At 40.7% G+C, this 26,952-nt stretch overlaps 1 protein-coding gene across 2 annotated transcripts in view; it reads right to left on the bottom strand.

The window, feature by feature from the left end:
* The window catches only part of TPGS2 (tubulin polyglutamylase complex subunit 2), a 55,934-nt gene that overhangs the window by 3,166 nt on the left and 25,816 nt on the right, over positions 1 to 26,952 (bottom strand). For both annotated transcript variants that reach the window (XM_032602504.1, XM_032602503.1), the window contains exons 3-5: positions 11,023 to 11,110; positions 8,788 to 8,916; positions 473 to 586 (exon numbers count right to left, since the gene is read on the bottom strand). In XM_032602504.1, coding sequence (XP_032458395.1) covers positions 473 to 586; positions 8,788 to 8,916; positions 11,023 to 11,110 — 331 coding nt within the window. The remainder of the gene's footprint in view (positions 1 to 472; positions 587 to 8,787; positions 8,917 to 11,022; positions 11,111 to 26,952) is intronic.

The following is a 26,952-nucleotide window of genomic DNA, read 5'->3' as shown; positions in this document are numbered from 1 at the left end:
TGGTGCCCACTGTTTAAGAAGCCAGAGCCGCCTTCTCTTGATTTCCCATCTGGGATCTTAGTTTGAGGTCTAGTAATTCAGATTTTTATTGCTGTTAATTGGCCTACATAAATACGTGTAAAAGAAAGACAATGTTTTTCCTGGATGCTTTTCTAATGCATGAGCCTGCTGGAGGAGTTATAAACAGAATGACTATTTCTTTTAGCATTTATTCACTTATTATCCTAATCTTATTATTTTGCAGTAACTCACAAGTGACACAAATGACAATAGCTTAAAAAGACTCTAGTAATTGGCCTGGAGGGGGATGCTCAGAGAGGACCAAAGGGGTTTTCTGGGTCTTGGCATCTACAAGAGACCCAGCAGCACCTCAGAAGGGGAGGGAAGAGCATGCCTTTTGTGTGATGGCTGGAGAGCAAGGTCAGCCAAGGCCATTCCCAAGCTACAGGACCATGCCTGCCATGATTCTTACCTGGTTTCCCTCTTTTGTAGACAAGGCAAACCTTCCCATTTCCGTTGCAAGGATCCAGCTCAAATATTACACTGCGAGAATCAAAGTGAGGCTTCTCTGGCTGGTTCTCACTAGCTGCAAACCCAGAAGTTAATGGTAATGTTCAAACACACTCAGCTCAAACATACTTATTCATCCAGCTTTGCTTGGATGAAATAAACAGAGGGAAAAAAAGCCTTATCTCAAACATATTCTTAACTATCATTTTCAAACGTGGACCAAATGTATTCTATACTCTAAATGTCCTGGGTCTTATTCATGGTCTAAGCCTCTGTCTTGGCTCCCCTACCACCAACAGAGTGTCATGGAATCTGGGGAAGGGGGCATGAGGACAACAAACTGAACTTCTTGGGAGTGGGACTACGTAAGTCAGAGTAATCTGAACAACTTTTTTCTTTTTCCCCAGATACATGGTTTCCCCTCATTTATAGCACTTCATGATCTTTTGATTAGAATCCTTTTTCCTCTGTCTAAAATGTATATTCGTGGCATGTTATGTTTATTTCTATTATAATTATAACATTATAATTAATGCTAAGTCTGGCTCTGTTAGAAATACCTACCTAGAAACGAAATACCATAATGTAACAGAAAAAAAGATAAATTCTTAGAAATGCAACCATCAGAAACCTTCTCTCCTGCTTCTTTCATTACAGCAATTATGCAATAATGATTAGCATTAGTGACTGGGGTGGAAAGGGTTTAACAAACCTAGGAGAGATTGGATAAAACAGAGTATATAAAAATAATATTTTTGATTTACACATATACCCATACATATAATTTTACATAAATGCATAAATATTTACATTTCTAAATAAGAAGGCTTTTTGTGTTTTTTTTGTTTCTTTCTTTAACATGGTTTTACCCTCCCCTGGTGGTTATACCTTCATATTCTTCATCTCATATGGTCCTAGGCAGACATATAGGTATACATTTAAATTTTGTGAGATCATTTACTATATAAAAATGGGATACCACACATGTTACCTGAATCTTACTTTCTATACAATAATACAATGTGGAAAGCCCTCTAAGGGTTGTAACTCTAATGCATTCTTTTTAATGGCTGCCTGACAGTCTGTGGGAGTGCATGCACCCTAATTTATCCTGTGAGCCACCTATTGATAGGGGGCCAATATTATTCTGCTACAAATGCTACAGTAATCATCTCTGTACCTGTCCCTTTGTTCTGGTGCTTTTGTTATATGGCTAGATACCCTGAAGTATTATAGAATGGACATTGCCAGACTGCTTTTTGAAAAGGCCTTTGTTTTTGAAAGATATTTTCATGGGGTATAGAATTCTAGGTTGACAATTTTTTCCTTTGAGTATTTTAACTTTTTTTTAATCAAATGAATTTGCTTAAAGAATATTTTAATTAAAAATTTTTAATGTATTTATTTTTTATTCCGGTCTAACAGCATGATTTTCCTCTGATTGTTTCTTTCTTTCTTTTTATTGGAGGATAGTTGATTTACAATGTTGTGTTAGTTTCAGGTGTACAGCGAAGTGAATCAGTTATACATATATCCACTCTTTTTTAGATTCTTTTCCTATATAGGTCATTACAGAGTATTGAGTAGAGTTTCCTGTGCTATACAGTAGGTCCTTATTAGTTATCTATTTGATATATAGTAGTATTATATGTCAATCCCAATCTCCCAATTTATCCCTCCCCCTTCCCTGAGTATTTTATCTTGATTGAATTGTTTCCAACGAGAAATATGCTATTATCCTTATCTTTGCTCCTTTGTATGGAATTGTCTTTTTCCATTGACTGCTTTTAAGATTTTCTCTTTATCCCTGATTTTGAGCAATTTGATTATGTTTCCTAGTATTGTTTCTTCATGTTTCTTGTTCCTGGCTTGTTAAGTTTCTTAGATATGGTTTAAGTTTCCAAGTAACTGGTACAGTTTTGAGCCACTATTTCTTCAAATAGTATTTCCTGGTCCATCCCCCTCTTTTCAGGGACTCCAATTATACATACATTATACCATTTGTTGTCCCTCAGTTCACTGATGCTATTTTGATTAAAATAATTTTTTATTTTCTTTCTGTGTTATTTTGGATTGTCTATTGTTATGTCTTTAATTTCTCCAGTCTTTTCTTTGGCAATATCTAAACTATTGTTAGTCCCATCCAGTGTATTTTTCATCTCAGAAACTAGTTTCATCTCTAGAAGTTGAGTTTGGATTTGTTTTTTCCTATCTTCCATGTCTGTACAAAGTTTTTGGACATATAGAATATAGTAATGACTGTTTTAAAGTCTGTATCTGCTAATTCTAAACTGTACCTCAATTCTGGATTGGTTTCAATTAATTTTTCTCCTCCTTATGGTCATTTTTTCCTGCTTTTTTTCATACCTGGTAATCTTTGATTGGATGCCAGAAATTGTTAATTTTGCATTGTTGAGTGCTTGCTATTTTTATATTTCTATAAATATTGTTGAACTTTGTTCTGTGACACAGTTAAATTACTCGAAAACAGATACTTTCAGGTCTTGTGCTTAGTATTTGACAGGCAGAACCCAAGGCAGCATTTAACCTAGGGCTAATTTTTTCCCCATTACTGAGGCAAGACCCTTCTGAGTACTCTACCTAATTCTATGTAAGCCATGAGGTGTTTCAACCTGGACGGTAGAAATGGACACTATTCCTGGTTCAGTGTGAGTACCAGGCATTGTTCCCTCTAATCTTCTTGGGTGGTTTTGTCCCTGGCCTTGGGTAGTATCTTCACATGTGTGTGCTCATCAGTTCTTTCCTGAATACTTGAGGACACTCTGCAGATCTCTGCAGTTCTCTCTCTATGCAGCTCATTCCTCTCTGTTACTCAGTCCTGTGAACTCTACCTGTCTTCATCCAGCTGGGCTCTTAGTTATGTCTTCTCAACAGGTACAACAGGTTCTCCTTGGGTTCCCTTCTCTATGCTGTCGACTGGAAACTTTCAGATACTAAGCTAGGGTTCACCTCATTTGCTTCCCATCCTTCAGAGCTCATCATTCTTCCCTGTATGATGGTCAGTATCTTGACAACATCCATTGTTTTATATATTTTGTCTGTTTTTGGTTTTTTTGTTGTTCCAGGTGGGAAGATAAATCTGGCCTCCACTATTCCATCTTGGATGAAATCAAAACTCCAGACTGTAGGCTCCCACCAAGTTTTAGCAGCCTTGACTGATGCTGACTGGGGTCTGCCCTCAGGTGAAAAGTTATAAAAATAGGAAAATCATTCAGTGTGGTTCCCTTGTGCCATTTGTAGATGCCACTCCAGTTTCTGCTTATTTTTGGTTACTCTCCAGTCCTTTTAGGTAATTATTTTAAAAGTTTCCCCAGAGTTTAGAGTATTATCTGCACAAGTCCTGATCTGGTAAAAGGTAGTATGCCATATGGCCAGAATCATAAGGTCAAATCTACAATGTCACTGTTATTAGTTCTTCACTGAATTTTTAGTTTGGTTTTATCTCCATGTGCACATTAGCACACTGTCCTACAGTCTGTGCCTAATAATTTCACCCTCAGGAATAACAGTGGATATCTTTCTGTTACCTGTTATTTGTGCTGATTCTTGTTCATGGTGTTGTGTTTCTTCATGTGCCTGGTTCTTTTTAAGTAGGATTATTTTTGAAAAATTATTTATAAAAACAATGAGGTCTAGGATAATGTTTTCTTCCTCTAGGGAAGAATTTTATTTTTATATGAGTTTTATACTGAGATATAATTCACCTACCATACCATTCACTTAAAGTGTACAAGTTAATGGTTTTTAGTATATTTAGAGCTGTGCAACCATAAACAGTCAATTTTAGTACATTTCTCTGGAGTGAATTTCTGTTTTTTTCTGCCAGGCCCCTGGGGAGATTAGTAATCTGGAATCAAATTAGTCCAATTTTGGGATTTAACATTTTCTGGGATGCACAGGTGACTTATATTTGGGCTTTGGTCCATGTGAAGAGTGGTTATTTCTGGTTCATTCTATCTCCTAGACTATATAGCTCCTCATGGTGCTAACCAAAAGGGTAGGGTCGTTTTTATGGGTGCCATCTTCTGTAGGTTCTAGACTCCATTTTATTCTTCTAGTCTCACATATGGGTCAAATTCTCAGCTTTTCAGTTGCCTCATTGCCTCTTTTGAAAAGGACAATGTATCCTAGGCAAAAGCAACCCTAAACATTGAGCCTCTTCCCTGGATTTCTGTCTTCTTCTGGATGTTGATCTGGTGCTATCTCACCATCTTATTAGCTCTTATTTGATGATTTTTATATGTTCCCTGACTTTTCAGTTGTCTTCAGCAGGAAGACTGCTCTGAATTACCTATCTGCCATTACCAGGAGGCCTCTTCATCAGTTTAAGTATGCTTCTGAAAATAACATATAGATGAGCTTTGCTTTTTATATCAATCTGATAGTTTCTGCTTTTCAAAAGGGAAATTCAATCCCAGCACACTTAACATAATGATTTATCTGTTTTATTTTATTCCTCTTACTGTTTCGTTGCTTATTTTATAATGTTGTTTCTTTTCCCTTTTTCTTATTTTTACTCATGTGATTCAACATTCCTTTATTAGGTTAGAGATTCTAAAGTAATTTTTTATTCCTTTAATGGTTATCTTCCTTTTTTTTTTTTTGCTGTACGCGGGCCTCTCACTGCTGTGGCCTCTGCCGTTGCGGAGCACAGACTCCGGACACACAGGCTAAGCAGCCATGGCTCACGGGCCCAGCCGTTCCACGGCATGTGGGATCCTCCCGGACCAGGGCACGAACCCACGTCCCTGCATTGGCAGGCGGACGCTCAACCACTGCGCCACCAGGGAAGCCCTATCTTCCTTTTTTTATGTATTTGCATGACTGGATCCATATGATTCTACCCTTACTTGAAAACAATATGCCATTGTTTCTCTAACCAAATGTGGTATGCAGAATTCTAAGATGGCCGCAAGATTCATGCTTGTGTGTATACACACCTGTACAACCTCCTCCCCTGAGTGCGGTCAGGACCTATAATATAATGGAGTAGTCACTCCCTTGATTAGGTAACATTATGAGACTCTGTTGTAGCAGACTGGAGAGAAATATTCCTGCTGGCTGAGAAGCAAGTGGCCATATTGTGAGAGGGTCTTGTGGCTAGAATCTGAGGACAGCCTAAACGAGCCAAGAGTGAGCCCTGGCCAACAGGCAACAAGAAAACAAGGACTTAGTCCCACAACTGCAAGAAACTGAATAAGGTCAACCACCAGTGAGCTTGGAAGAGGCCCCTATGCCTCAGATGAGGTCACAGCACCAGCTGACACCTTGTTTCTAGCCTGATAAGATCCTAAGCAGAAGACTCTACTAATCTGTAGCTGAATTTCTGACTCATGAAAACTGTTAGATAATAAATTTGTAGTGTTTCAAGACATTAAACTTTTGGTAATCTGTTATACATGAATAGAAAACCAATACACCAAGACACTCTGTTTCCCCCAACAAGGCATACTATTTCTTTCCTAGAGTAGGATGAGGGCTTCCACTTTCTACTTCCTTTCCTCTTTGTCCTACATTTTCTTTTAAAAGGAGTCTCTGGAACATTCCTTGTATTAGTTGCTAGGGCTACTGTAGCAAAGTACCACAAACTGAATGGCTTGAATAGCAAAAATTTGTTATCTCACGCTTCTGGAGGCCACAGATCCAAGGTCAAGGTTGGTTCCTTTTGAGGGCTGTGGAGAAAAATCTGTTCTATGCCTCTCCCCTAGCTCCTGGTGGTTTGCTTGCAACTTTTAGCTTTCCTTGGTATGTAGAACTACCACCCCATCTCTGTCTTCATCTTCACATGGCTTTCTTTTATATCTGTATCTCCAAATTTCCCCTTTTAAAAGGTTGTCAGTCATATTGGATTAGGGCTCCACCCAACTCCAGTATCACCTCACCTTACCTACTTACATCTATAATGTTCCTATTTCCAAATAAGGTCACAGTCTGAGGGAGTGAGGTTAGGACTTCAACATATGAGTATTTCCGGGGGGAAGGGACACAATTTAACACATAAAGCTCTTATATCTTGCCTCTCTCCTTTCTGTTAGGTTTAGCTGAGAGTATATGTTTAAACATATTCTATGCACTATGTCCCCTTTTTTCCAAGAGTTCTTATGTAAAAGTTGTATACATTCCTGGATATTAAGATTTAATTAAGTCTTTCTCTTTCATAGGGAGGTTCACTAATCTCTTGTTTCCTTTCCTCTTTATATATCTGCATCTTGAGATCTCCATTCCATTTCATCTGTCTTTTGGTTGGAGTATTTATGTTCTTAAAGTTTTACACATCCTTTAATATTCTTCTAATAACCTGAGATTCTGCATCATGTAATGCCTAGGTGTCTGTTTTCTCCTGAATTCTATTTGAGTCTAGGAGAGCCCTTTCAATCTGCAGATTGAATAAAAGTTTTTGTTTATTACTGTTTATTTATTATTCCCTTTCCAGCTTTTTTTCTCTTTTTGAACACCTGTAATTCCAATGGAAGGTCACCTGGATGTATTTTCTATTTCTCTCACCCTCCACCTTTTCACTCATTTCTCCTTTTAAAATTTATTTATCTGTCCTTTTAGATATTTCTTGCACTTGCTTTTTCAGGCTACTAACTCAGGTCTCAATATTTATACTTGTCTTCAATTCACCTAGTCAGTTGTTTAATCAAGAATTTTTACTTTTTTTCTATAGGAAGTCTTTGTGCTGTCTTAAATGCCCTTAAGTGTTCTTGTTTTTATTTAGGTTTTCATCTGTGTCCTCTAGCAGTGTTATTTCTCTGGTTGTGTATTCTGATATTGCTTCCTGATTGTCCTCTTTCTAACTGCTGAGTCCCCTGAGAAAAGTCAGCATTTTTCTACTTAAGTTAATGAAACTTAGGTCTAATTGTTGGACTATCCTAAAAAGCATGAACTCAGAAGGTGCCAGAAGCCCACGTGGTTTTTATCCCCATCAGTATGTAGGACAGTGTGGTCTCTACCCCTAGCTGTCCTTTGCTGAGGTCCCTTGAAATCCTATCATCTAGTCTACCTTTATCTACCAGCTTCAAAAGCAGGGTACACCCATTCTACTTATTTAACAACTCCTTTGCCTTTTAGGGGTTAGAGAGCCCCAGTATACACATATGAAGCAAATGTGACCTTTTTCCCATCCTTGAGGATTCCACACATTTCTAAGTGACAAACTCTTCCCAGGGCCCAACACTTTCCAGGCTCAGCTCTTGGACGACTCCTCCTATTGTCCAGCTGCTTGTCCAGTTGAAGGAGAAAGCCTTGCATCAGTTCTCTCTGTCAGAATTTCAATGCACTCCAAGGCATTAGTATTGGAGACACTAGTTGCCTACTGAATATTCATTCTCCCTTTTTAAAACTCCAGTTCTGTTTGATGAGGCAATACTACACAGCTAAAAATACTTATCTCCTCAAATTCCCTTGCACTATGGGTAACCTTTTGACTCTATTCTGGCGAATGGTTATTGGGAGGGGCTTCCGGAAAAACTATTATTTTTCTGACAAAAAGGAAACTATTCTGCCAAGAGACAGTTATTTTGCCCTTTACTCTTCTTTTTCCTGCCTGGAACATAGACTTGAAGCTTGGAGGTAGAGCCCACATTCTTTAAACATGAGGATGAAAACCAAACAAACACAAAGGCTGGTACGCCAGGAATCCAGAGGGAGACTTTATCATTGAGTTTCTCAAGCAGCTACACCAGCCTAGTTCCAGATTTCTTATTATGAGAAAAATAAACTCCTATTTAAACATTGTAATGGGGGTCTGTTATACGCAGCCAAACACAGTTCTGACTGAAGTCCTCACTTATACATAGTTGATCATAGCTTTAGCAGCCATTTGAATTATAAGCCATTTCAATCAGAAGTGGCAAAGAGCCTGAAGGGAGGAAGGGAGCTGCATTTAGACTGTCACGGTCCCTGAAACCTCTCAATACTGAAATGTGGAGTGAAATTTAATCTGTAACATTCATTCACTTACCAGGTATTCATTAACTGGCTACTATGTGCCAGGGACTGAAGTGGGTGCTGGAAACAAAGATCCCAACCCTGGCATTTTCTTCATGAAAATTTCCTTTTTTGATACAGGCTGTTTTTTTCTTTTTTTTTTTTTTTAACCTTACGCCCATGGTTCAGAGAAGCCATAAATGGGAAGGGTTGGGTTTAGGGGAACATGTAACAATGCCACAATTTCTTCCTATTATTTTCAACATTATAAAATGGAAACAAGCAGGCTGATTTCTAACTCAAAGCAGAAGTCCCTCCAGTTACCTTCTTGTGTATCGTCCTCCAGGTCTGCAAGAGTTGGTGCGTTAGGAAGTGAGTACAGGGAAGACTGGTTGAGTTGAGTCAGTTTTGAGATGCTGTTAATTGCCATGCTGCCCAATGGAATGGTATGTTCTATGGGAATGTTAACAAAAAGAATTACATGGAGTAATAAGCTAGTTACCATGGTCATCAGAAGGGCTTCTGCTTGACTAACTTAAGCCCAGCTATTATTTGATCCCAGGGCTGAGGAATTGAATGGAAAGTGGAAAGGAGAGAATCAATGCACTACATGCTCCAAAGCACCAGCCTTTTATGCAAAAAAAAAAAAAAAGCAAACAGCTCCGGCCATGAGTGAAGAGTCCCCACTGCATGTGTTAGGGTGGAGCACCAAAGGAAATTTTAAAAGGGGATTCTCAAAAAGAACTGGGAATTCTAGGGTAGGGGCCCTAGTTTGAAGATCAAAGGACTTAAAAAATGTTTTTGCTCCCACCATCCCTTGAATGAAGGGTTATACTTTCCAAAGGAGTAACAGCTTTGATTATATAACTGACTGCTTCTACCCTTCTTGTCATAAGCTTTCACTATGGAAACTATCTCCCCTTCTACTTATCATTTTTTCTTACTCAACGGAGCAAACTGTCTTGCAAGCCTTCTTGCTTGGTTCAGTCTTCTGTAATTCAGGTATAAACAAGAAATAGGCAGACTATGTATTTTCCTTATCTGTCATACAGAATCCTTATAATATAGGGTGCTGGACATGGGATGGCACACAAAGACTTGGACATATGACTGCTAAAAAACTGGAATAACTTAAGGCAATAAAACAGCTGGTGTACAGACCATGGAATGTCCAGGGAAAGACCACTAAGGAGGTGAACATTGGAAGCTGCCTTTGCTGGCCTTTCTGATAATGATTTTAGCCATCCAGTAAAGAATGGGTACAGCAATGGGGATAAGGATAAGAAGATGGGTTGGGAGGATTACATTAAAAAAAGTATTAATAATGAATAGAGACTCATTCATAAAACCTTCATGAAATGTTTCTTTTCTGATGCAGGCTTCTGCAGGGGCTAGCCTGTCTCCGTGATGTAGGCAAGGGAAAATGTGACAGTCACTCTAGCCTCTGTCCACTCTCTCTGTTGCTCCAGACTCCAAAGGCCATGGCCATGAGGGTTTCTGATATTGGTGACAACAATGGTTTCTAGACCATCGGAGGAAATGATTCTAAGCTAAAAGTTCATGTTAAATGCTTAGTAGTAAGCTATAAAATATGCCCCTGGTCAGCTGCGAGAAAAACAGGAAGGTTTGGGGAGTCACCAAAACAAGGGAACCTAGGAGGTAGCGGCAATGAAAGGGAGGAGTCAGTTCTGCAGATTTGATGTGTCACAGAAGTGACTGCATTCTTAGTGGCAGCAAGGAGACGTACAGGCTGATTCCCAAGGACCAAAGTAGATCTGGGGATGTGGTTGCAGTTTGGAGATAATAAAGTCCTCTTGAGGACAGGGCAGTCTGTGTCAGGAATGAGCTGGACTCCAGGGGCTAGATCTGGATTTCCTAGTCTATGGAATGTTACTAGAGTCTTCACCTAAATGCGCAGCACTGACTTTCATGCCTGCATAGTACCTGAATCTCTGACATGTACCAAGGTGTGATTTCCCACATTCATGATAGAAATGTTTATCCTGGACGTATTTAATACCAAGGATGATAGCCTGTGAACTAAGGTGGTTGATGACTCAGGCTGAGGAGATGTGAGGCAGAGAAGGGAAGGCTCTGGTCTGAGGGTCAGAGGTCCAGACCTCGGAGCCCTGAGGTCTCCACCATGCTGGGAATGAAGGAAGGAGCCCCTCTTATGACCACCAGAGGCTGTCACTGCAGCTCATCCTGAGGAGACTGCTCCAAGGTGGAATCCTCAGAGGCTTTAAGTTCAAGGTGGCTCAGGATTTTTGTGTAGTGACTAATCTTTCCCTCCACCTCATGCCAACAAGAAGCCTCTAAATTGAGCTTCCAGTTAAGTACTGGGTATACCCTGGCACGGGGGCTGGGGAGGCAGTGGGTGAAGCAATGATGGCATGTGTTAGCTTTGGGAGATAATCACAGCTCTGGACACTGCACGTTAGAAGAACCCACAAAAACTGCCCAGATTCAAAGACTCATAAGTTGTAAAGGCCCTCAGAGTTGTCTCATCTAACCTCTCAGCCAGGGAAATGTTCCTCTACAGCAAGGAGGCTGACTCACCACCCAGCTTCACGTTCCATGTCATGTGGAAGCCATTGGTCATCAGGTAAAAGCTTTTCAGATCCTCAGGCAGCACACAGTTATTTCTCTAGAACCACAAACAAGCAGACTGTTAGGTCAGGGCTGGGAAGGAGGGCGCAGGGCTGTGCCTCAAAGCATCTGGGGATGCTATTTACTGTGTTTCAGATCCCCAAAATAGAAAAACTCTGAATAATTACCTATAAAACTCTATTGGAGAGTTCACGGCAACAAAGCAGCCTCCTCCACTCACCTCGTTTCACTGACACACTGAATCTACAGCTACAAATTGAACAACAATCCCTCTGAAAGAAATCCAGAAACTAGCTGAGCGACTCCTATGCATCGAGTGAACAAGAAGACACACTGAAATGGGTATGAGAGGCTGATCACAACCTTGCTATAAAACCCACTCTTGGCAGGGTGACACGCAACGAGGAGGGAACTCACAACTCCTGGATTCTCCCTGAGGAGCAAAGGGCTTGGCCCCTACATCTAGCACCCCAACTTTTAAGACTTCCACCTGAGAGATGGGCCCCCATAACATCTAGCTCTGAAAGCCAGTGGGGTTTGGGTCCAAGAGACCCATAAGGCTGTAGTGAACTAAGAGATAGTTCTTAATGGGCTCTCATGGACTTACCATGGATATACCCCCAGGGCCCAGTACAGAGGCAGCAGACTAAAATGCCCAGTCTTTTCATTAAAGAAGCCTATTTGCTTATCTTAAAAGCTTTGGCCTGAGGGGGCAGGCTTTTAATTTAGTACACATCTAGGTGCCAACTGTAATCCTCTCCAGAGACCAGGGAAGCTAGTGGGCACCATCCCATCTTCATGCTCTCCTTCTGCCTCACTAGCAGGTATCTCCTGGAAAGGAGCTTATACACACATCTGGCACCCCAGCTTTTGCAGCTACTGCCCAGGGGACATACCTCTTGATTGCCTGGCTCTGCTGGCCAACAAGGCTTATGTTCCTGGGTCCCATAGGACTCTAATAAACAGAGTAACAGATCTTAAGCTATGCCACCAGGGCACAGGGCAGAGGCAGGAGACTGAAATGCCCAGTCTGTAAGTGAAAGAGGCCTATTTATAGATCTTAACTGCAGCCTGAGGGTCAGGCTTATAATTTACCAACGTCTAGGGGCCAACTGCAATCCTCTCCAGAGACTGGGGAGGCCAGTGGGTGCCATCTCTGCACTCTCCCTTTGCCCTGCCCTGGGTCACCAGTGTTTCTATGAATGGAGGTTGTACAAACATCTGGTGCTCCAGCTTTTGTGGCTGCTGCTCAGAGGACACACCCCTTGATATCTGGCTCTGGTGAGCAGCACGGCTTGTGTTCATGGGCTCAATTGCATGGTAGCAAACAAAGAAATAGTTCTTAACTTGCTATCCCCCTAGGGCTCAGTGCAGAGGGAGCAGACAGAATGCCCATCTCTCAGTCTTCCCCTGAAAGAGGTATACGGGTGTACTTTAAAAGTTACTGCCTGAGTGTCCAGCCTCCAATCAGCCTGCATCTAGGTGCTGAGATCCTTTTCTTTGGGACACTGACAGGTCTTGGTATACCCACAACTACTGGGAGCCACTAAGAACAAAGTAGGCTGGACATTGACAAAGGTTTGAGAGACAACCAAGAGCCACGGCAGGGTTGAATAATAAGGTTCATCTCTTACATGAGGCCACTCCTTCAAGACTGGCTATTGTATCTAATGCATAGAAACCAACATAGAGAGTCAAGAAAAATGAAGAAAGAGAGGAATATATTCCAAGTGAAAGAATTAGATAAAACCCCAGGAAAAGACCTTAATGAAATTAAGATAAATAATTTTTACCTGATAAAGAGCTCAAATAATGTCATAAAGATACTCACAGAGGTCAGGGAAACAATACATGAACAAAGTGAGAATTTCAACAAAAAGAAATTTAAGAAAGTACTAAACAGAAATCACAGAGGTGAAGGATACAATAACTGAGCTGAAAAATTCAATAAAGGGGTTCAACAGCAGACTAGATGACGTGAAAGAATCAGGGAACTAGAAGCAGTGTATTGGAGTTCATTCAATCAGACCAGCTAAAAGAAAAAAGAATAAGAAAGAGTGAATAGAGTTTAAAGGACTTATGGGACAACATCAAGCAGATCAATATTCACATTTATAGGGGTGTCAGAAGAAGAGAGAGAGAAAGGGGCAGAAAGCTTATTTGAAGAAATAATGGATGAAAACTTCCCTAACCTGAGGAAAGAAACAGACTACCTGGAAATAAATCCAGGAATCCCAGAGTTCCAAAAAAAGAAGAATCCAAAGAGACATTATAATTGAATTGTCAAAAGTTAAAGGAGAAAATCTTAAAAGGAGCAAGAGAAAAACAACTTGTTATGTACAAGGGAACCCCCATAAGACTATCAGCAAATTTTTAGGTAGAAACTTGGCAGGCTAGAAGAGGGTGGTACAATATATTCAATGTGCTGAAAGAAAAAAAAAACAACCTGCCAACCAGGAATTCTCTACCTGGAAAAGCTGTCCTTCAGAATTTAAGGAGAAATAAAATTTTCCAGATAAGCAAAAGTTGAAGGAGCTCATCACCACTAGACCAGCCTTACAACAAATGTTAAAGGGAGTTCCTTAAGGTGAAACAAAAGGGTGCTAATTGGTAACAGGAAAAAATATGAAAATATAAATCTCACTGGCAAAAGTAAATGTATAATTAAATTCAGAATAATCTAATGTTGTCATGGTGGTGGGTCAATCACTTATAGATATAGCATGAAGATTAAAAGACAGAGTAAAGTAACTATAGTAAAAGTAGTAAAATACACTATATTTTAGTAGTAAAAAAAACTATAACTACCATAATGTGTTAATGGATATACAAGATAAAAAAATGTAAATTGTGACACCTTTTAAAATGTGTGGTGGGAAGAGTAAAAATGTAAAGCTTTAAAATGCATTCAAACAAGCTGTTATCAGCTTAAAATAGACTGTTACATTTAAATATAATCCTCATGGTGATCACAGAGCAAAAACCCATAACAGACACAGAAAAGATAAAGAAAAAGGAGTCTAAGCACAGCATTACCAAAAATCATCAAATCACAAAGGAAGCAAGAGAAGAAGAAAGAAATAGAAGAATTACAAAATAGCTAGAAATCAATGAACAAAATGGCAGTAAGTCCATACCTATCAACAATAACCTTAAATGTAAATGAACTAAATTTTCCAATCAAAAAACAAAGAGTGACTGAATGGATAAGAAAGGACTTATCTAAGGCCAAACTATGTTGTCTACAAGAGATTCACTTCAGATGTAATAACACATAGACTAAAAGTGAAGGGATGGAAAGATATTCCATGTAAATGGAACCAAAGAAAGCTGGGAAAGTTATACAAGACAAAATAGACTTTAAGACAAGACTCTAACAAGAGACAAAGAAGGGCATTATATAATGATAAAAGGGTTAATCCAACAAGATGATATAATATTTATAAATATTTATGTATCCAACACAGATGCACCTAAATATATAAAACAAATATTAGTAGACGTAAAGGGAGAAAAAGACAGCAATACAATGAAGCAATGGACTTAAGTGACATGTTAGACCAGATGGACTTAACAGACATTTACAGAACACTCCACCGAAAATCAGCAGAATACACACTCTGCTCAGGTATACATGGAATATTCTCCAGAATAGATCATATGTTAGGCCACAAAATAACTATTAACAAAATTATGAAAACTGAAATCATATCAAGCATCTTTTCTGTGCACAATGGTATGAAACTAGAATCAGTTATAGTAAAGAAACAAGAAAATTCACAAATATGTGGAGAGTAAACAACATGCTACTGAGCAACCAATGGGTCAAAGAAGAACTCAAAAGAGAAATGAAAAAATATCTTGAGACAAATAAAAAATAGAAATACAATATACCAAAACTTACAGAATGCTGCAAAAGCAGTTCTGGAGGGGAATTCATAGCAATAAGTGCCTGTATCAGGAAATAGGCAAGTTCTCAAGTAAACAACCTAACTTTACACTTCAATGAACAGAGAAAAAAGAACAAACTAGGACCAAAATTAGTACAAGGAGGGCAATAACAAAGATCAGAGCAGAGATAAATGAAATAGAGGCTAAAAAGATAATAGAAAAGATCAATGAAACTAAGAGCTGATATTTAAAAAAATATATAAACAGAGAAACCTTTAGCAAGACTCACCAAGAAAAAAAGAACTGAAAAAAATTAGACATCAAAGAGGAGATATTACAACTGATACCACAGAAAGACAAAGGATCGTGAGATTATGATGAACATCATACACCAACAAATTGGACAATCTAGAAGAAATAAATGAATTCCAAGGAATATACAACCTGTCATGGCTGAATCATGAAGAAATAGAAAATCTGAACAGACCAATTACTAGTAAGGAGATTGAATCAGTTATCAAAACCTCCCAAAAAACAAAATTATAGAAACAGATAGCTTCCTTGGTGAAGTCTACCAAATACTAAAGAAGAAATAACACTAAACACCTTTTCAACCTAGTCTGAAACACAGAAAAAAGGAACTCTCCCAAGCTCCTTTTATGAGGCCAGCATTACCCTGGTATAATCAGACAAGTACACTCCAAGAAAAGAAAGTTACAGGCTAATACCCTTGATGAACATAGATACAAAAATTCTCAACAAAATATTACCAAACTGAATTCAACAACACATTAAAAGGATCATATACCATGTGGAAGTTATTCCAGGGATGAATGGATGGTTCAACATCTGCAAATAAATCAATATGATACACCCGTAACAAAATGAAGGATAAAAATCATATGATCATCTCAATACATGCAGAAAAAGCATTTCACAAAATTCAAAATCCATTCATGATTAAAAAAACCTCTCAACAAGTAGGTATAGAGGGAACATAACTCAACATGATAAAGGCCATATAATTAGCCCACGGGTAACATCATATTGAAGGGTTAAAAGCTGAAAGCGGTTCCTCAAAGATGAGGAAGATAAGGATGCCCACTCTTGCTAATTTTATTCAACACAGTACTGCAAGTCTTAAGCAGAGCAATTAGGCAATAAAGAGAAATAAAAGGTATCCAAATCGGAAAAGAAGTAAAATGATCACTATTTGCAGATGACATGGTATTACATAGAGAAAATCCTAAAGACTCCGCCAAAAAACTTTTAGAACTAATAAACGAATTCAGTAAAGTTGCAGGATACAAAATCAATATAAAAAAATCTATTGCTGGGGCTTCCCTTGCGGTGCAGTGGTTGAGAGTCCACCTGCCGATGCAGGGGACACGGGTTCGTGCCCCGGTCCAGGAGGATCCCACATGACGCGGAGCGGCTGGGCCCGTGAGCCATGGCCGCTGAGCCCGCGCGTCCGGAGCCTGTGCTCCGTAATGGGAGAGGCCACAACAGTGAGAGGCCTGCGTACCGCAAAAAAAAAAAAAAAAAAAAAAATCTATTGCTTTTCTAAGAATAACCAACTATCAGAAAGAGAAATTAAGAAAATGATCCCATTTACAATTGCATCAAAAAGAATAAAATACCTAGGAATAAGTTTCACCAAGGAGGTGAAAACTATAAGATATTGATGGAAAAAAAATGAAGAAAATACAAATAAATGGAAAGATATTCCATGTTCATGTTTTGGAAGAATTAATATTGTTACATCCATACTACCCAAAGCAAACTACAGATTCAATACGATCCCTATCAAATTTCCAATGGCATTTTTCTCAGAAATAGAACAATCATAAAATTTGTAGGGAACCATAAAAGACCTCAAATAGCCAAAACAATCTTGAGAAAGAACAAAGCTGGGGGAATCACTCTCCTTGATTTCAAACTGGAGTAGGAAGGGAGAGTAATCAAAACAGTATATTGGCATAAAAACAGACACACAGATCAACAGAACAGAACAGAGACCCAGAAATAAACCCACACATACATGGTCAATTAATTTATGACAAAGGAGTCAAAAATACACAATGGGGAAAGAACAGTCTCTTCAATAAATGGTGTTGGGAAAACTGGACAACCACATGCCAAAGAATGAAACTGGACCACTATCTTACACCATATACAAAAATCAACTCAAAATCGAGTAAAGACTTGAATGTTAGACTTGAAATCATAAAATTTCTAGAAGAAAACATAGGGACAAGCTCCTTGACATTGGTCTTGACAATAATGTTTTGGATTTGACACCAAAAACAAAGGCAACAAAAGCAAAAGTAAACAAGTGGGACTATATCAAACTAAAAAGCTTCTGCATAGCAAAGTAAACCATCAACAAAATGAAAAGAGAACCTAGATAACAGGAAAAAATATTCACAATTTTCACTGAATGTGAAAATTCGCTGATAAGAGGTTAATATCCAAAATATATAAAGAACTCATACAACTCAATAGGAAAAAATGAAACAAGCTGATTAAAAAATGGACAGATTTTTCCAAAGAAGTCATACAAATGGCCAATTGTATGAAATTGGTAAATGTAAAGATGCTCAACATCATTAATCATCAGGGAAATACAAATCAAAACCACAGTGAGATATCACTGCACACCTGTCAGAACGGCTATTATCAAAAGAGACAACAAATTAACAAGTGTTGGTGAGGATGTGGAGAAAAGGGTGCATTCGCTAGTGGAATGTAAATTCGTGCAACCACTATGGAAAACAGTATGGAGGTTCCTGAAAAATTAAAAATATAACTACTATATGATCCAGCAATTCCACTCCTAGGTATTTATATGAAGGAAATAAAATCACTATCTTGAAAAGATATCTGTACCACTATGTTCACTGCAGCATTATTTACAATAGCCTAGATGTGGAAACAAGCTAAGTGTCCATCGATGGATGAATGGATAAAATATGGTGTGTGTGTGTGTGTGTATACACACACACACACACACACACACCAGAATATTATTCATCCATAAAAAAGGAAATCCTGCCATTTGTGGCAACATGTATGAACCTTGAGGGCATTATGCTAAGTGAAGTAAGTCAGAGAAAGACAAATACTATATAACCTCACTAATATGTGGCATCTAAAAGAAAACTGAACTCATAACTACAGAGACTAGATTGGTGGTTGCCAGAGGTGGGGGGGGTGCGGGTGAGCGAAATGAGTGAAGGTGGTCAAAAGGTACACACTTGCAGTTATAAGATAAACTAGTCTTGGGGATGTGATGTACAACAAGGTGATGACAGTTTACAATACTGTACTGTATATTTCAATGTTGCTAAGAGAGTAAATCTTTAAAGTTATTCATCACAAGAATAAAAAACTGTAACTCTTGAGATGGGTGTTAATTACACCTGTCATTTCACAACATATATGTGTGTGTATATATATATGTACACACACATATATATCAAATCATTATTTTGTAGACATAAAACTAATAAAATGTTATATGTCAATTATATTGCAATAAAAATTAAACAACAAAAAAATGCTATTAGAGAGACAGAGCAGAGCCACCAGTTTGACCTTTTTTTTGCCTCACCTGATAAGGCAGTAGGTGTGTGTTCTGCTGTGGTAATGCCTCTCTGGAGAGTTAGCTGGAGAAAGGGGATCAAGGGAAGAAGAGGAGGAGACCTAGAGGAACGTGGTGTGAGAGGAGATCCTACACAAAATTTTGATGATGCTGGAGCAAAGCAATCACTTCTATAAATTTCAGACCCATGCTCATAAATTATTTCCTGAAACGAATTATTGGCTCAATGAGGACATCTTAAAGGTAAAAAGTAAATACTTCTAGAGCATTTAATGCAATGAACCTAACAGTTCTGAAAGTTCTTAGAAAGTAAAGAAGCACAATAGGATATAAAAAAATATTTCATATGAACAACAAATCACCCAAACTGGTGTGGAAAGAACAAAGGAACAGCTTTGATTCCTTTTAGGAGGTACTAGGAGCACGCATTAAATTCTAAGTAACTCACATCTGTGCACATGTCTGGCCAGTCTTCTCTAGCCAATCAAACCACTGAGTACAGAAGGATGAGCTCTCCAATTACTTTTCTAACTTCTTATCATGTCTTATGTTTATACAGGTGGAGGGGCAATTTCCAAACTTTTTGATTATTGGACCCTTTTGAGATGTGCTACTGAACACTGCTTATATCAACTTTGCTTTAGGTCATACTGTCAGTCAATTCCAGGTACCCAATGTGTGAGAAAGTGGAGTGTAGCAGTACGATCTGAATTTATTTCCCATTTCTGCCACTAGCTGAGTGACCCTGAGTGTCAAACTCTGTGAATCCAGGTTCAAGAATAATCTCTAAGATTGAGTCTACAAAACACTGGAGGTAGGAGGAGGTGGAAGCCTGGGAGGAAGAGAGATTAGGTAATCAGAGTAATTATTATGGTTTTAGGGAATAGCATCTTCAAGAACTATATGTGAGAAGCAAGCTTCAAGCTTGCAGGTAATTGTAAGCAATGTTTTTATACTGTTAAATATACAATAGTTGTCATTTTAATGAAACAGGTTTTGCATTTTCTTGATCTAAGAACTAAAATATACATTCTGATCTTCTTTTGTTTTTTCTCTCTTCACCATCTAGTTCTCAATTTCAGAGATGAGTAACATAAAGAACTCTTTGACTCCTTGGGCTAAACATTTATTTTCCTGCTCATTAAGTTATTTGCAGTTTAGGGCTTTCTCCTAATGCCTCCAATTATGACACATTCTCTGTGCTTTCCGAGAGAAAAAGTGTGTACACAGAATGCCTTTCTCCCATCCCTGGGACCCTAGCACAGGAAGCCTATAGTTGTCAGTGTTCTGACAAAGTTCTTGCTCCCTCTGTCATCCCCGAAGGCCAGCATCCAATGTGAGATTTTGGTCACTAGTGCCATCTAGTGGTAGGGACAAGGAAACTACTGTCTGTAAGTCTTTCTTAACCCAGATTCCATGAGATCCCAGCCGAGATGGGCTGGTAGCCATTGTTCACCTTTAAGTTAGGCTGGAGAGTTTCAATAATAGTGATTATAACATTTATTACAGTATTGATTTCACTCAAGAAAGAAATTCTGGTAATACTTTATACTGGTATTTAAAAAATATTTGAAATTCATAAAAATAGAAAAAAAAGTGAAATATTTAATACAATTCAAATAATAACATAAACATGCAAAACGTCAAGTAAACCAAGTTAATAAAAAAAACATTAAACCTGCATCGTCATTTTCATATAAATCACCGTGGCCCCAGCTGTGCTGCCTCCTTGCTGTAGCCTGCATAGTGGGCAGCCTGCATGGTGGGGCTTCCTTCTGAGTGAGGCTTTCAGGGCACCACTTTTAGGTGGCTCCTACACCCTGGCCAGTAACTCAGAGTTGCTGCTGTTTTAATTTCTCTCCTGCACAGTGTGGGAAAAGACTGCTCTTCTGCGGGGAGTAATCTGCCCACTTCAGAGGGCTTCTCTTGCCAGATTCAGGCTCAATCTCTATTTTGAGGGGATGAAAAAGAAGGGGAAGGAAGAAGACTGGCAGAAAGCAAATGGAAGTCGGGGTGTAAGGATTAGAGAGAGGATTTGGGAGAAAGTCAAGAAGGGAGAGTAACACTGCTGACCAGTGTTTGAAATAACAGTGGCATCAACATGGTATTGCAATCTCCCTGTACCCCAGTGATGATTCTGTCACATATCTCCCAACTTTTGATTTTTTTCCCCCTCCTCCTGAGGAGGCTATCTACAATAGTTTCTTTAAGCTATGCTAGGAAGAGTCCACCACAAGCCGTGTTACTGCTTCATCAGCTGGACTGTAGAGCCACTCTGATGTTTTAGGAGTCGTCAGCTGGATTCCCAGAGAGCCTTCCTGGGCACTGCCTGAGCCTTGAGGGAAGGGGTAAGGGCCGTCCACAGCCTCCTGCTCACCTGCTGTACTTCTGAGAATCCTGTGGCCCACTGTCCCCTCACTTTCAGCGGCCACTTCACCAGGGAAGTGGGCTGGTGGGGAGATGCAGGATCAGGTTGGCAAAGAGGCCAGGGGCCAGAGCATGGAAATTAATGTTTCTGTAGGTGCTTATCCACAGTGGACAGGCTCTCCATGAGTCCATTTGCAACAACAGCAGAGGAAGGGTTGCCCAGAATGCCCATTGATGAGGAGCACTAAAATCTAACTGGAAACATGAGAGAGTGAGGACACCTGCATCTACTGAAACTCTTCTCAGGGAGGATGTCCCATGCAATGGAGGAAAACCCAAACGGGCTGTGGAGGGATGGGGTGAGATCCTCAGGAGAAGTCTCAAGTATATTCTCAAACTCTTGCCTAAGGAGAGGGGGAAGGCCTGGTTAACGAACCTTTGGTCTTGGTGGGGCAGGTATAACAGTTTGGGGACGGAGCTGAGTTGCCTAAGACGCAGAGGAGAGGCAGCATACTCTTCCCTAAATCCTTTCTCCACACAATCATCAGTCTCCCTCTAAAAATGCATGATAAAAAAGAATATAAATACTGGCCTGTCTGGGGCACCACATGTCTTGTTGAAACTCTGTATAAGGCAGACATCAGCCAAGACAACCTTCGGAACAGCAATGCCCCCAGGCGTAACTAGTCCTTAGGATCTTACAGACGCAGACATTAGTGGGGGAAGCCTTTGCACCTGCGGCCGCCTTGCTCCAGAGATGGTGGCTGTGGCGGCCTCACTCTCGGGACTCAACTAAGAACTGTTTATGGAAAAGAAGCTGGGTGACCTTGGGTAAGTTCCACACTCTTTCCCCGCTTTGTGTTTTACCTAATTCACTCATTCATTCAACATTTATTCGTGTCTGTTGTGGAATAAAAACTGTGTTGGGCACTAGAAACAGAAAGGAATGAGGCAAGGTGCAGAGAAGACTATGGCAGACACATAGGTTGCGTATTCAAATCCATCTTCCTCTACTTCCTCCTTGACAGAACACTCATTTTGTTTGAGATGGTAATGTGCCTGGTTGAATACTTGTCTTCAGAACCTCTTCTGTAACTAGTGCTGGACATTAAAATGTAAACCCAAGTCCAATGACAGGGTTTCTAGCAAACTATCACTTCCCGATTAAAACGTGACAGGTATAGCTGGCAACATCCCTTACCTTTTCCCTGCCTTGAGCTTGGAGGTGACAGGTGGGGCCTTAGTGGTCGTTTGGCCACCATAAAGGAAAAGACCAAAAGAATTACAGAGATAATGGCTGAACACTGTCAGGGCCAATGAACAATTTACAACTGCTTACCTCAGATCTTGCTATGTAAGAAAAGTTAACTACCATTTGTTTAAGCTATCCTTAGTTTAATGTTATACCTCTTTGAGCCAAACATATTCCTACTTGATCCAGAGACAAATGTATAACAGAGGAGTGTTGTGGATCTGTAGAGGCAGAGATAACTAGAAAGGAACAGTCAGAAGGCAGGGCAAGAATCAGGGAGGGTGGAGCTACAGAATCCAAGGGAGGAGACAGCTAGGTATAGGAGGATGGTTAACAGCAAGAAATGCAGGAAAGATGTCAAGAGAGAAGATGGCTTTAACAATGAAGAGGCCCCTGGTGATTTTTGACACAGCGGTGTCCACGGAATGGTGGCGACGAAACAGAGGATGCAAAAGGGTGAAGTGACTGGGAAGTGAAGGAAGGGGGCAGTAATTTACACCAGGGGTCTCTGCCCTGCCACTTGGTTTTGTAAATAATGTTTAATCGGAGCCCTGTCACACCCATGCATTTTAGTACTATCCATGGTTGCTTTTGGTGCTACAATGGCCGATGAGTAGTTGAGATACAGACTGTACAGCCCACAGAGCCAAAAATATTTACTATGTGGTCCTTTAAAGAAATCATTTGCTGACCCCTGATTTAGACCATTTTCCTACATGCTTGGCTGTGCAAAGCAACAAATGGCCAAGCAGCCAGAGGGAGACATAAGGTTGAAAGTTTTGCTTTTGTTTTTAATTTTAAAGAGATGGGGAAGACCCTCTAGGGCAGTTGCCAGTGCAGAGGGAGGAAGTGAGGCACTGGAGAGAGGGGGCTTACCCGTCACAGAAGAGCTACTGGGGCAGAGTGAGAGCACATTGTGAGGGGTTCCATAGTGAAAGGATGCTGTAGGCTGCTCTCTCCCACTAGGGGTGCTTAGAATAAATTCATAGCAGGGGCATGTGAGGGACACGTTTGCAAGAACGTTCAGAACCCGCTCTCTTCTCTGCAGACTGTAGAAAAAGTAAGGCTAAAAAGAGAGGGGATATTCTGCCAAATTGTTTGGTCTCTCGGGCCATAGTTTCACCACCAGTAAATTGAATTTTTATCTGGGGATTGAAAAGTCTAACCAATCAAGAATTGTACAGCACTCTGCAACTATGAAATGTCACTGAAATGTTTAATAACAGAACGCTCCTGACCCCAGGATGCTGTGTGGATTAAGAGGCAGATGCTTTCATAGTGATGAAAAGCTTTGTGTAGACATTACGTCTTACTAACTACCATCATTACAAAAGGCAGGTAGCAGGCACAGTGAACATGAATCATGTACGGGCACAAAACCAGGCAGTTTGAAACTGCCTTTTATTAAAATAAAAAGAGGTTGTGCATTTTTTTTTCTCTAACCTTAGGAGACTGCAGCAGGTATACAGTCATTTAGGTTTTAGTTTCAACCTTTTCTTCTGCATTTGCAGCAAAGAATCACGAAATATTAGAAGTGGATGAATCCTTCAATAACACTAATGTCAAGGGCTCCAATCAAGATGGCAGAGTAGGAGGATGTGGAACTCACCTCCTCCCACAAATACATCAAAAATGCATCTACAGATGGAACAATTCTCACAGAACACCTACTGAACACTAACAGAAGTCCTCAAACCCCTTAAAGGACATGAAAGATCCCCATGTAACCAGGTAGAACGAAAGAAAGAAAAAAAACGAAAAGACAAAAGGAAGCAGGATGGGACCTGTGCCGGGGGGCGGCGGGGAGAGCGGATAAAGAGGAAAGGTTCCCGCACGCTGGGAAGCCACTTCACCAGTGGGGAGATCAGCTGGGACAGAAGGGGAGCTTCAGAGGCTCACAGGAGAATGCAACAACCAGCTTGTAGCAGGCAGAACAGAGAGAGACTTGCACAGACAGTCCACACCACTGCCCTGTATGCCCCAGCATGGGACACGTCTGCTGGTATGGGTGGGGCTGGGTGCTGGAACTCAGGGTTTAGAGAACAGACCCGGGGAAAGGATTGTTGTTGGCTGCGCGGAGACAGCCTGAAGGAGGTGCAGTGTGGCATAGCTGGAACAGGGGTGTCCGCGGAAAAAGCCTGGGCCTGCCACAAAAGTGAAGCGTCGCTGTTAAGTGGTGCATGAAGGGAGGGGCGGGGCTGCCATTGAAGCCACCTTCTCCATCTGCCGGCCCCGCCTCCGCGGGCTCTATGAGAGCACGCCCCAGCTGCTGCCTCGGGGCACTGGGAGCATATGCCAGCGGGCTGCCCACTCACAGAGGTGGGGCTGAAACAACAGCTGAGCCCCAGGGGCCACGCACCTTAGGAAGTAGGGTTGAAATCTCACCCCGAGGTTGTGCAAGCCACAGATTTACACCTCCACCACTGGCTTTGTAAATTTAGTGCCTGCAGGACATCTGAGTAGACAGCAGGTGTGCCTACAGCTGGCATGGCTCTGGCTTAGCAGCTGTGGGCTTTGTGGGCACGTGCATGGGGGTGCTGGGCTGGGCCAGGGTCTGAGCTGCCTCCATAGCTGACTTTGGTGGATCTGCACTGGTGGCCTTGTGAAAACAATGTCTGAAGGACACCAAGGTTGAGACGGGATTCCCAGGATTGAGACGGGCCAAAGGCAGTGCCAACAGCAGTGTACTTTGTGAGCCCGCACAACAGGCGACAGGTGATACAACAAAGCACACTCACTGGCGAACAGCTCTGGCAGAGGAATACTCAGTGGCTCCTCTCCCAGTGGGAGTGCTCCAATCCCATCTATCTCACACTGCAGCTCATAAATGGATCTGGGGGCTTCTACTCCAACGACTAGGGAACAGACCCGGCCCCTGACAGGGCAGTGACAACCACAGAGCAAAGAGGAGGCCCCACTCAATATCCAGTGCAGGCTCTGGTCACCGTGACACCAGTCACTCCTCCTATCAAGGGGATAACGGCCAGCACATACTGAGGAAAGAGGCGGCAGACATCCACACTAAGAAGAGCCCTCGCACCAAAAAATATTACGCCCACACAGGCTATACGGGGAAACTCCCACATAAAAGTAGCCCTCCAAGACCACAGTAGATAATTGTGTCTCCTAAACTCATAGAGCAAGAGAAATATAAGTAAAATGAAGCAGAAGAACCACTCCCAATTAAAAGATCAAGAGAATTCCCCTGAAAGAACAATGAAACAGACCTCTTCAGTCTAATAGACACTGAGTTCAAAAAGGAGATAATAAAAATACTGAAGGAATTAAGAAGGACTATTGATAGAAATGCAGATTACTATAAAAAGGAACTACTGTAGAAACTATGAGGAGGAGCCAAGAAAAATTAGAAAATTCACTCGCCGAGATGAAAGCTGAGCTAAAGGTAATGAATAGCAGAATGAATAATGTGGAAGAATGAATAAGTGATTTGGAATTTAGAATAATGGAAATCACCCAATTAGAACAGCAGACAGAAAACTAAATGAAAAAGAATGAAAGCAATATAAGACACCTATGGGATAATATAAAGCATGCCAATCTACAAATAATAGGGATCCCAGAGGAGAAGAAAGAGAAAAGGGGATTGAAAATGTATTTGAAGAATTATGGATGAAAACTTCCCAAGCCTAAAGAAGGAAACAGATATCCAGGTAAAGGAAGCACAGACGGTCCCACACAAGGTAAATGCAAACAGACCTACACCCAGACATATTATAATAAAAATGACAAAAGTTAAAGATAGAGGGCTTCCCTGGTGGCGCAGTGGTTGAGAGCCTGCCTGCCGATGCAGGGGACATGGGTTTGTGCCCCAGTCCGGGAAGATCCCACATGCCACGGAGTGGCTGGGCCCATGAGCCATGGTTGCTGAGCCTGCGTGTCCGGAGCCTGTGCTCTGCAACGGGAGAGGCCACAACAGTGAGAGGCCCGCGTACTGCAAAAAAAAAAAAAAAAAAAAGATAGGATTCTAAAGGCAGCAAGAGGAAAACAAAAAGTTAATTGCAAGGGAACCCCCATAAGGCTATCAGCTGATTTCTCTACAGAAAGATTGCAGGCCAGAAGGGAGTGGCAAGATATATTCAAAGTCCTGAATAGGAAAAAACTGCAACCTAGGATGCTATACCCAGCCAAATTATCATTTAGAATAGAAGGAGAGATAAAGACAAGCAAAAGTAAAAGAATACGGCAATGCTAAACCTACCCTAAACGAAATATTGAAAGGTCTTCTCTAAATAGAAAAGAAGTAAGAATCTACAGGAAAGAGTAAATCACTTAAATAACCTAGTACACTGATTAAAACAAAAAATCAAAAAACTTCTGTGAAAGTGATGATAACCACAATGAACAGCAAAAGAATGAAAATGAAGATGTAAAAGAGGATCAAAATCATAAAATGTGGGGGAGAAGAGTAATAAAATGTAGATTTTTTTTTTTTTTCCTAGAATGTGTTTGAGCCTATATGACTACCAGTCTAAGGCAGGTAGAGGGACTTCCCTGGTGGCGCAGTGGTTAAGAATTCGCCTGCCAATGCAGGGGACACGGTTTTGATCCCTGGTCTGGGAAGATCCCACATACCATAGAGCAACTAAGCTCGCCTGCTACAACTACTGAGCCTGAGCTCTAGAGCCCATGAGCCACAACTACTGAGCCTGTGAGCCACAACCACTGAGCCCGTGCGCCTAGAGCCCGTGCTCCACAACAAAAGAAACCACTGCAGTGAGAAGCCTGCACACCTCAATGAAGAGTA

Source organism: Phocoena sinus, chromosome 14 (assembly GCF_008692025.1).
Source record: "Phocoena sinus isolate mPhoSin1 chromosome 14, mPhoSin1.pri, whole genome shotgun sequence".
NCBI classification, from domain to species: domain Eukaryota; kingdom Metazoa; phylum Chordata; class Mammalia; order Artiodactyla; family Phocoenidae; genus Phocoena; species Phocoena sinus.
The sequence above is the reverse complement of the archived record's forward strand: the minus strand, read 5'-3'. Positions and strand labels throughout refer to the sequence as shown.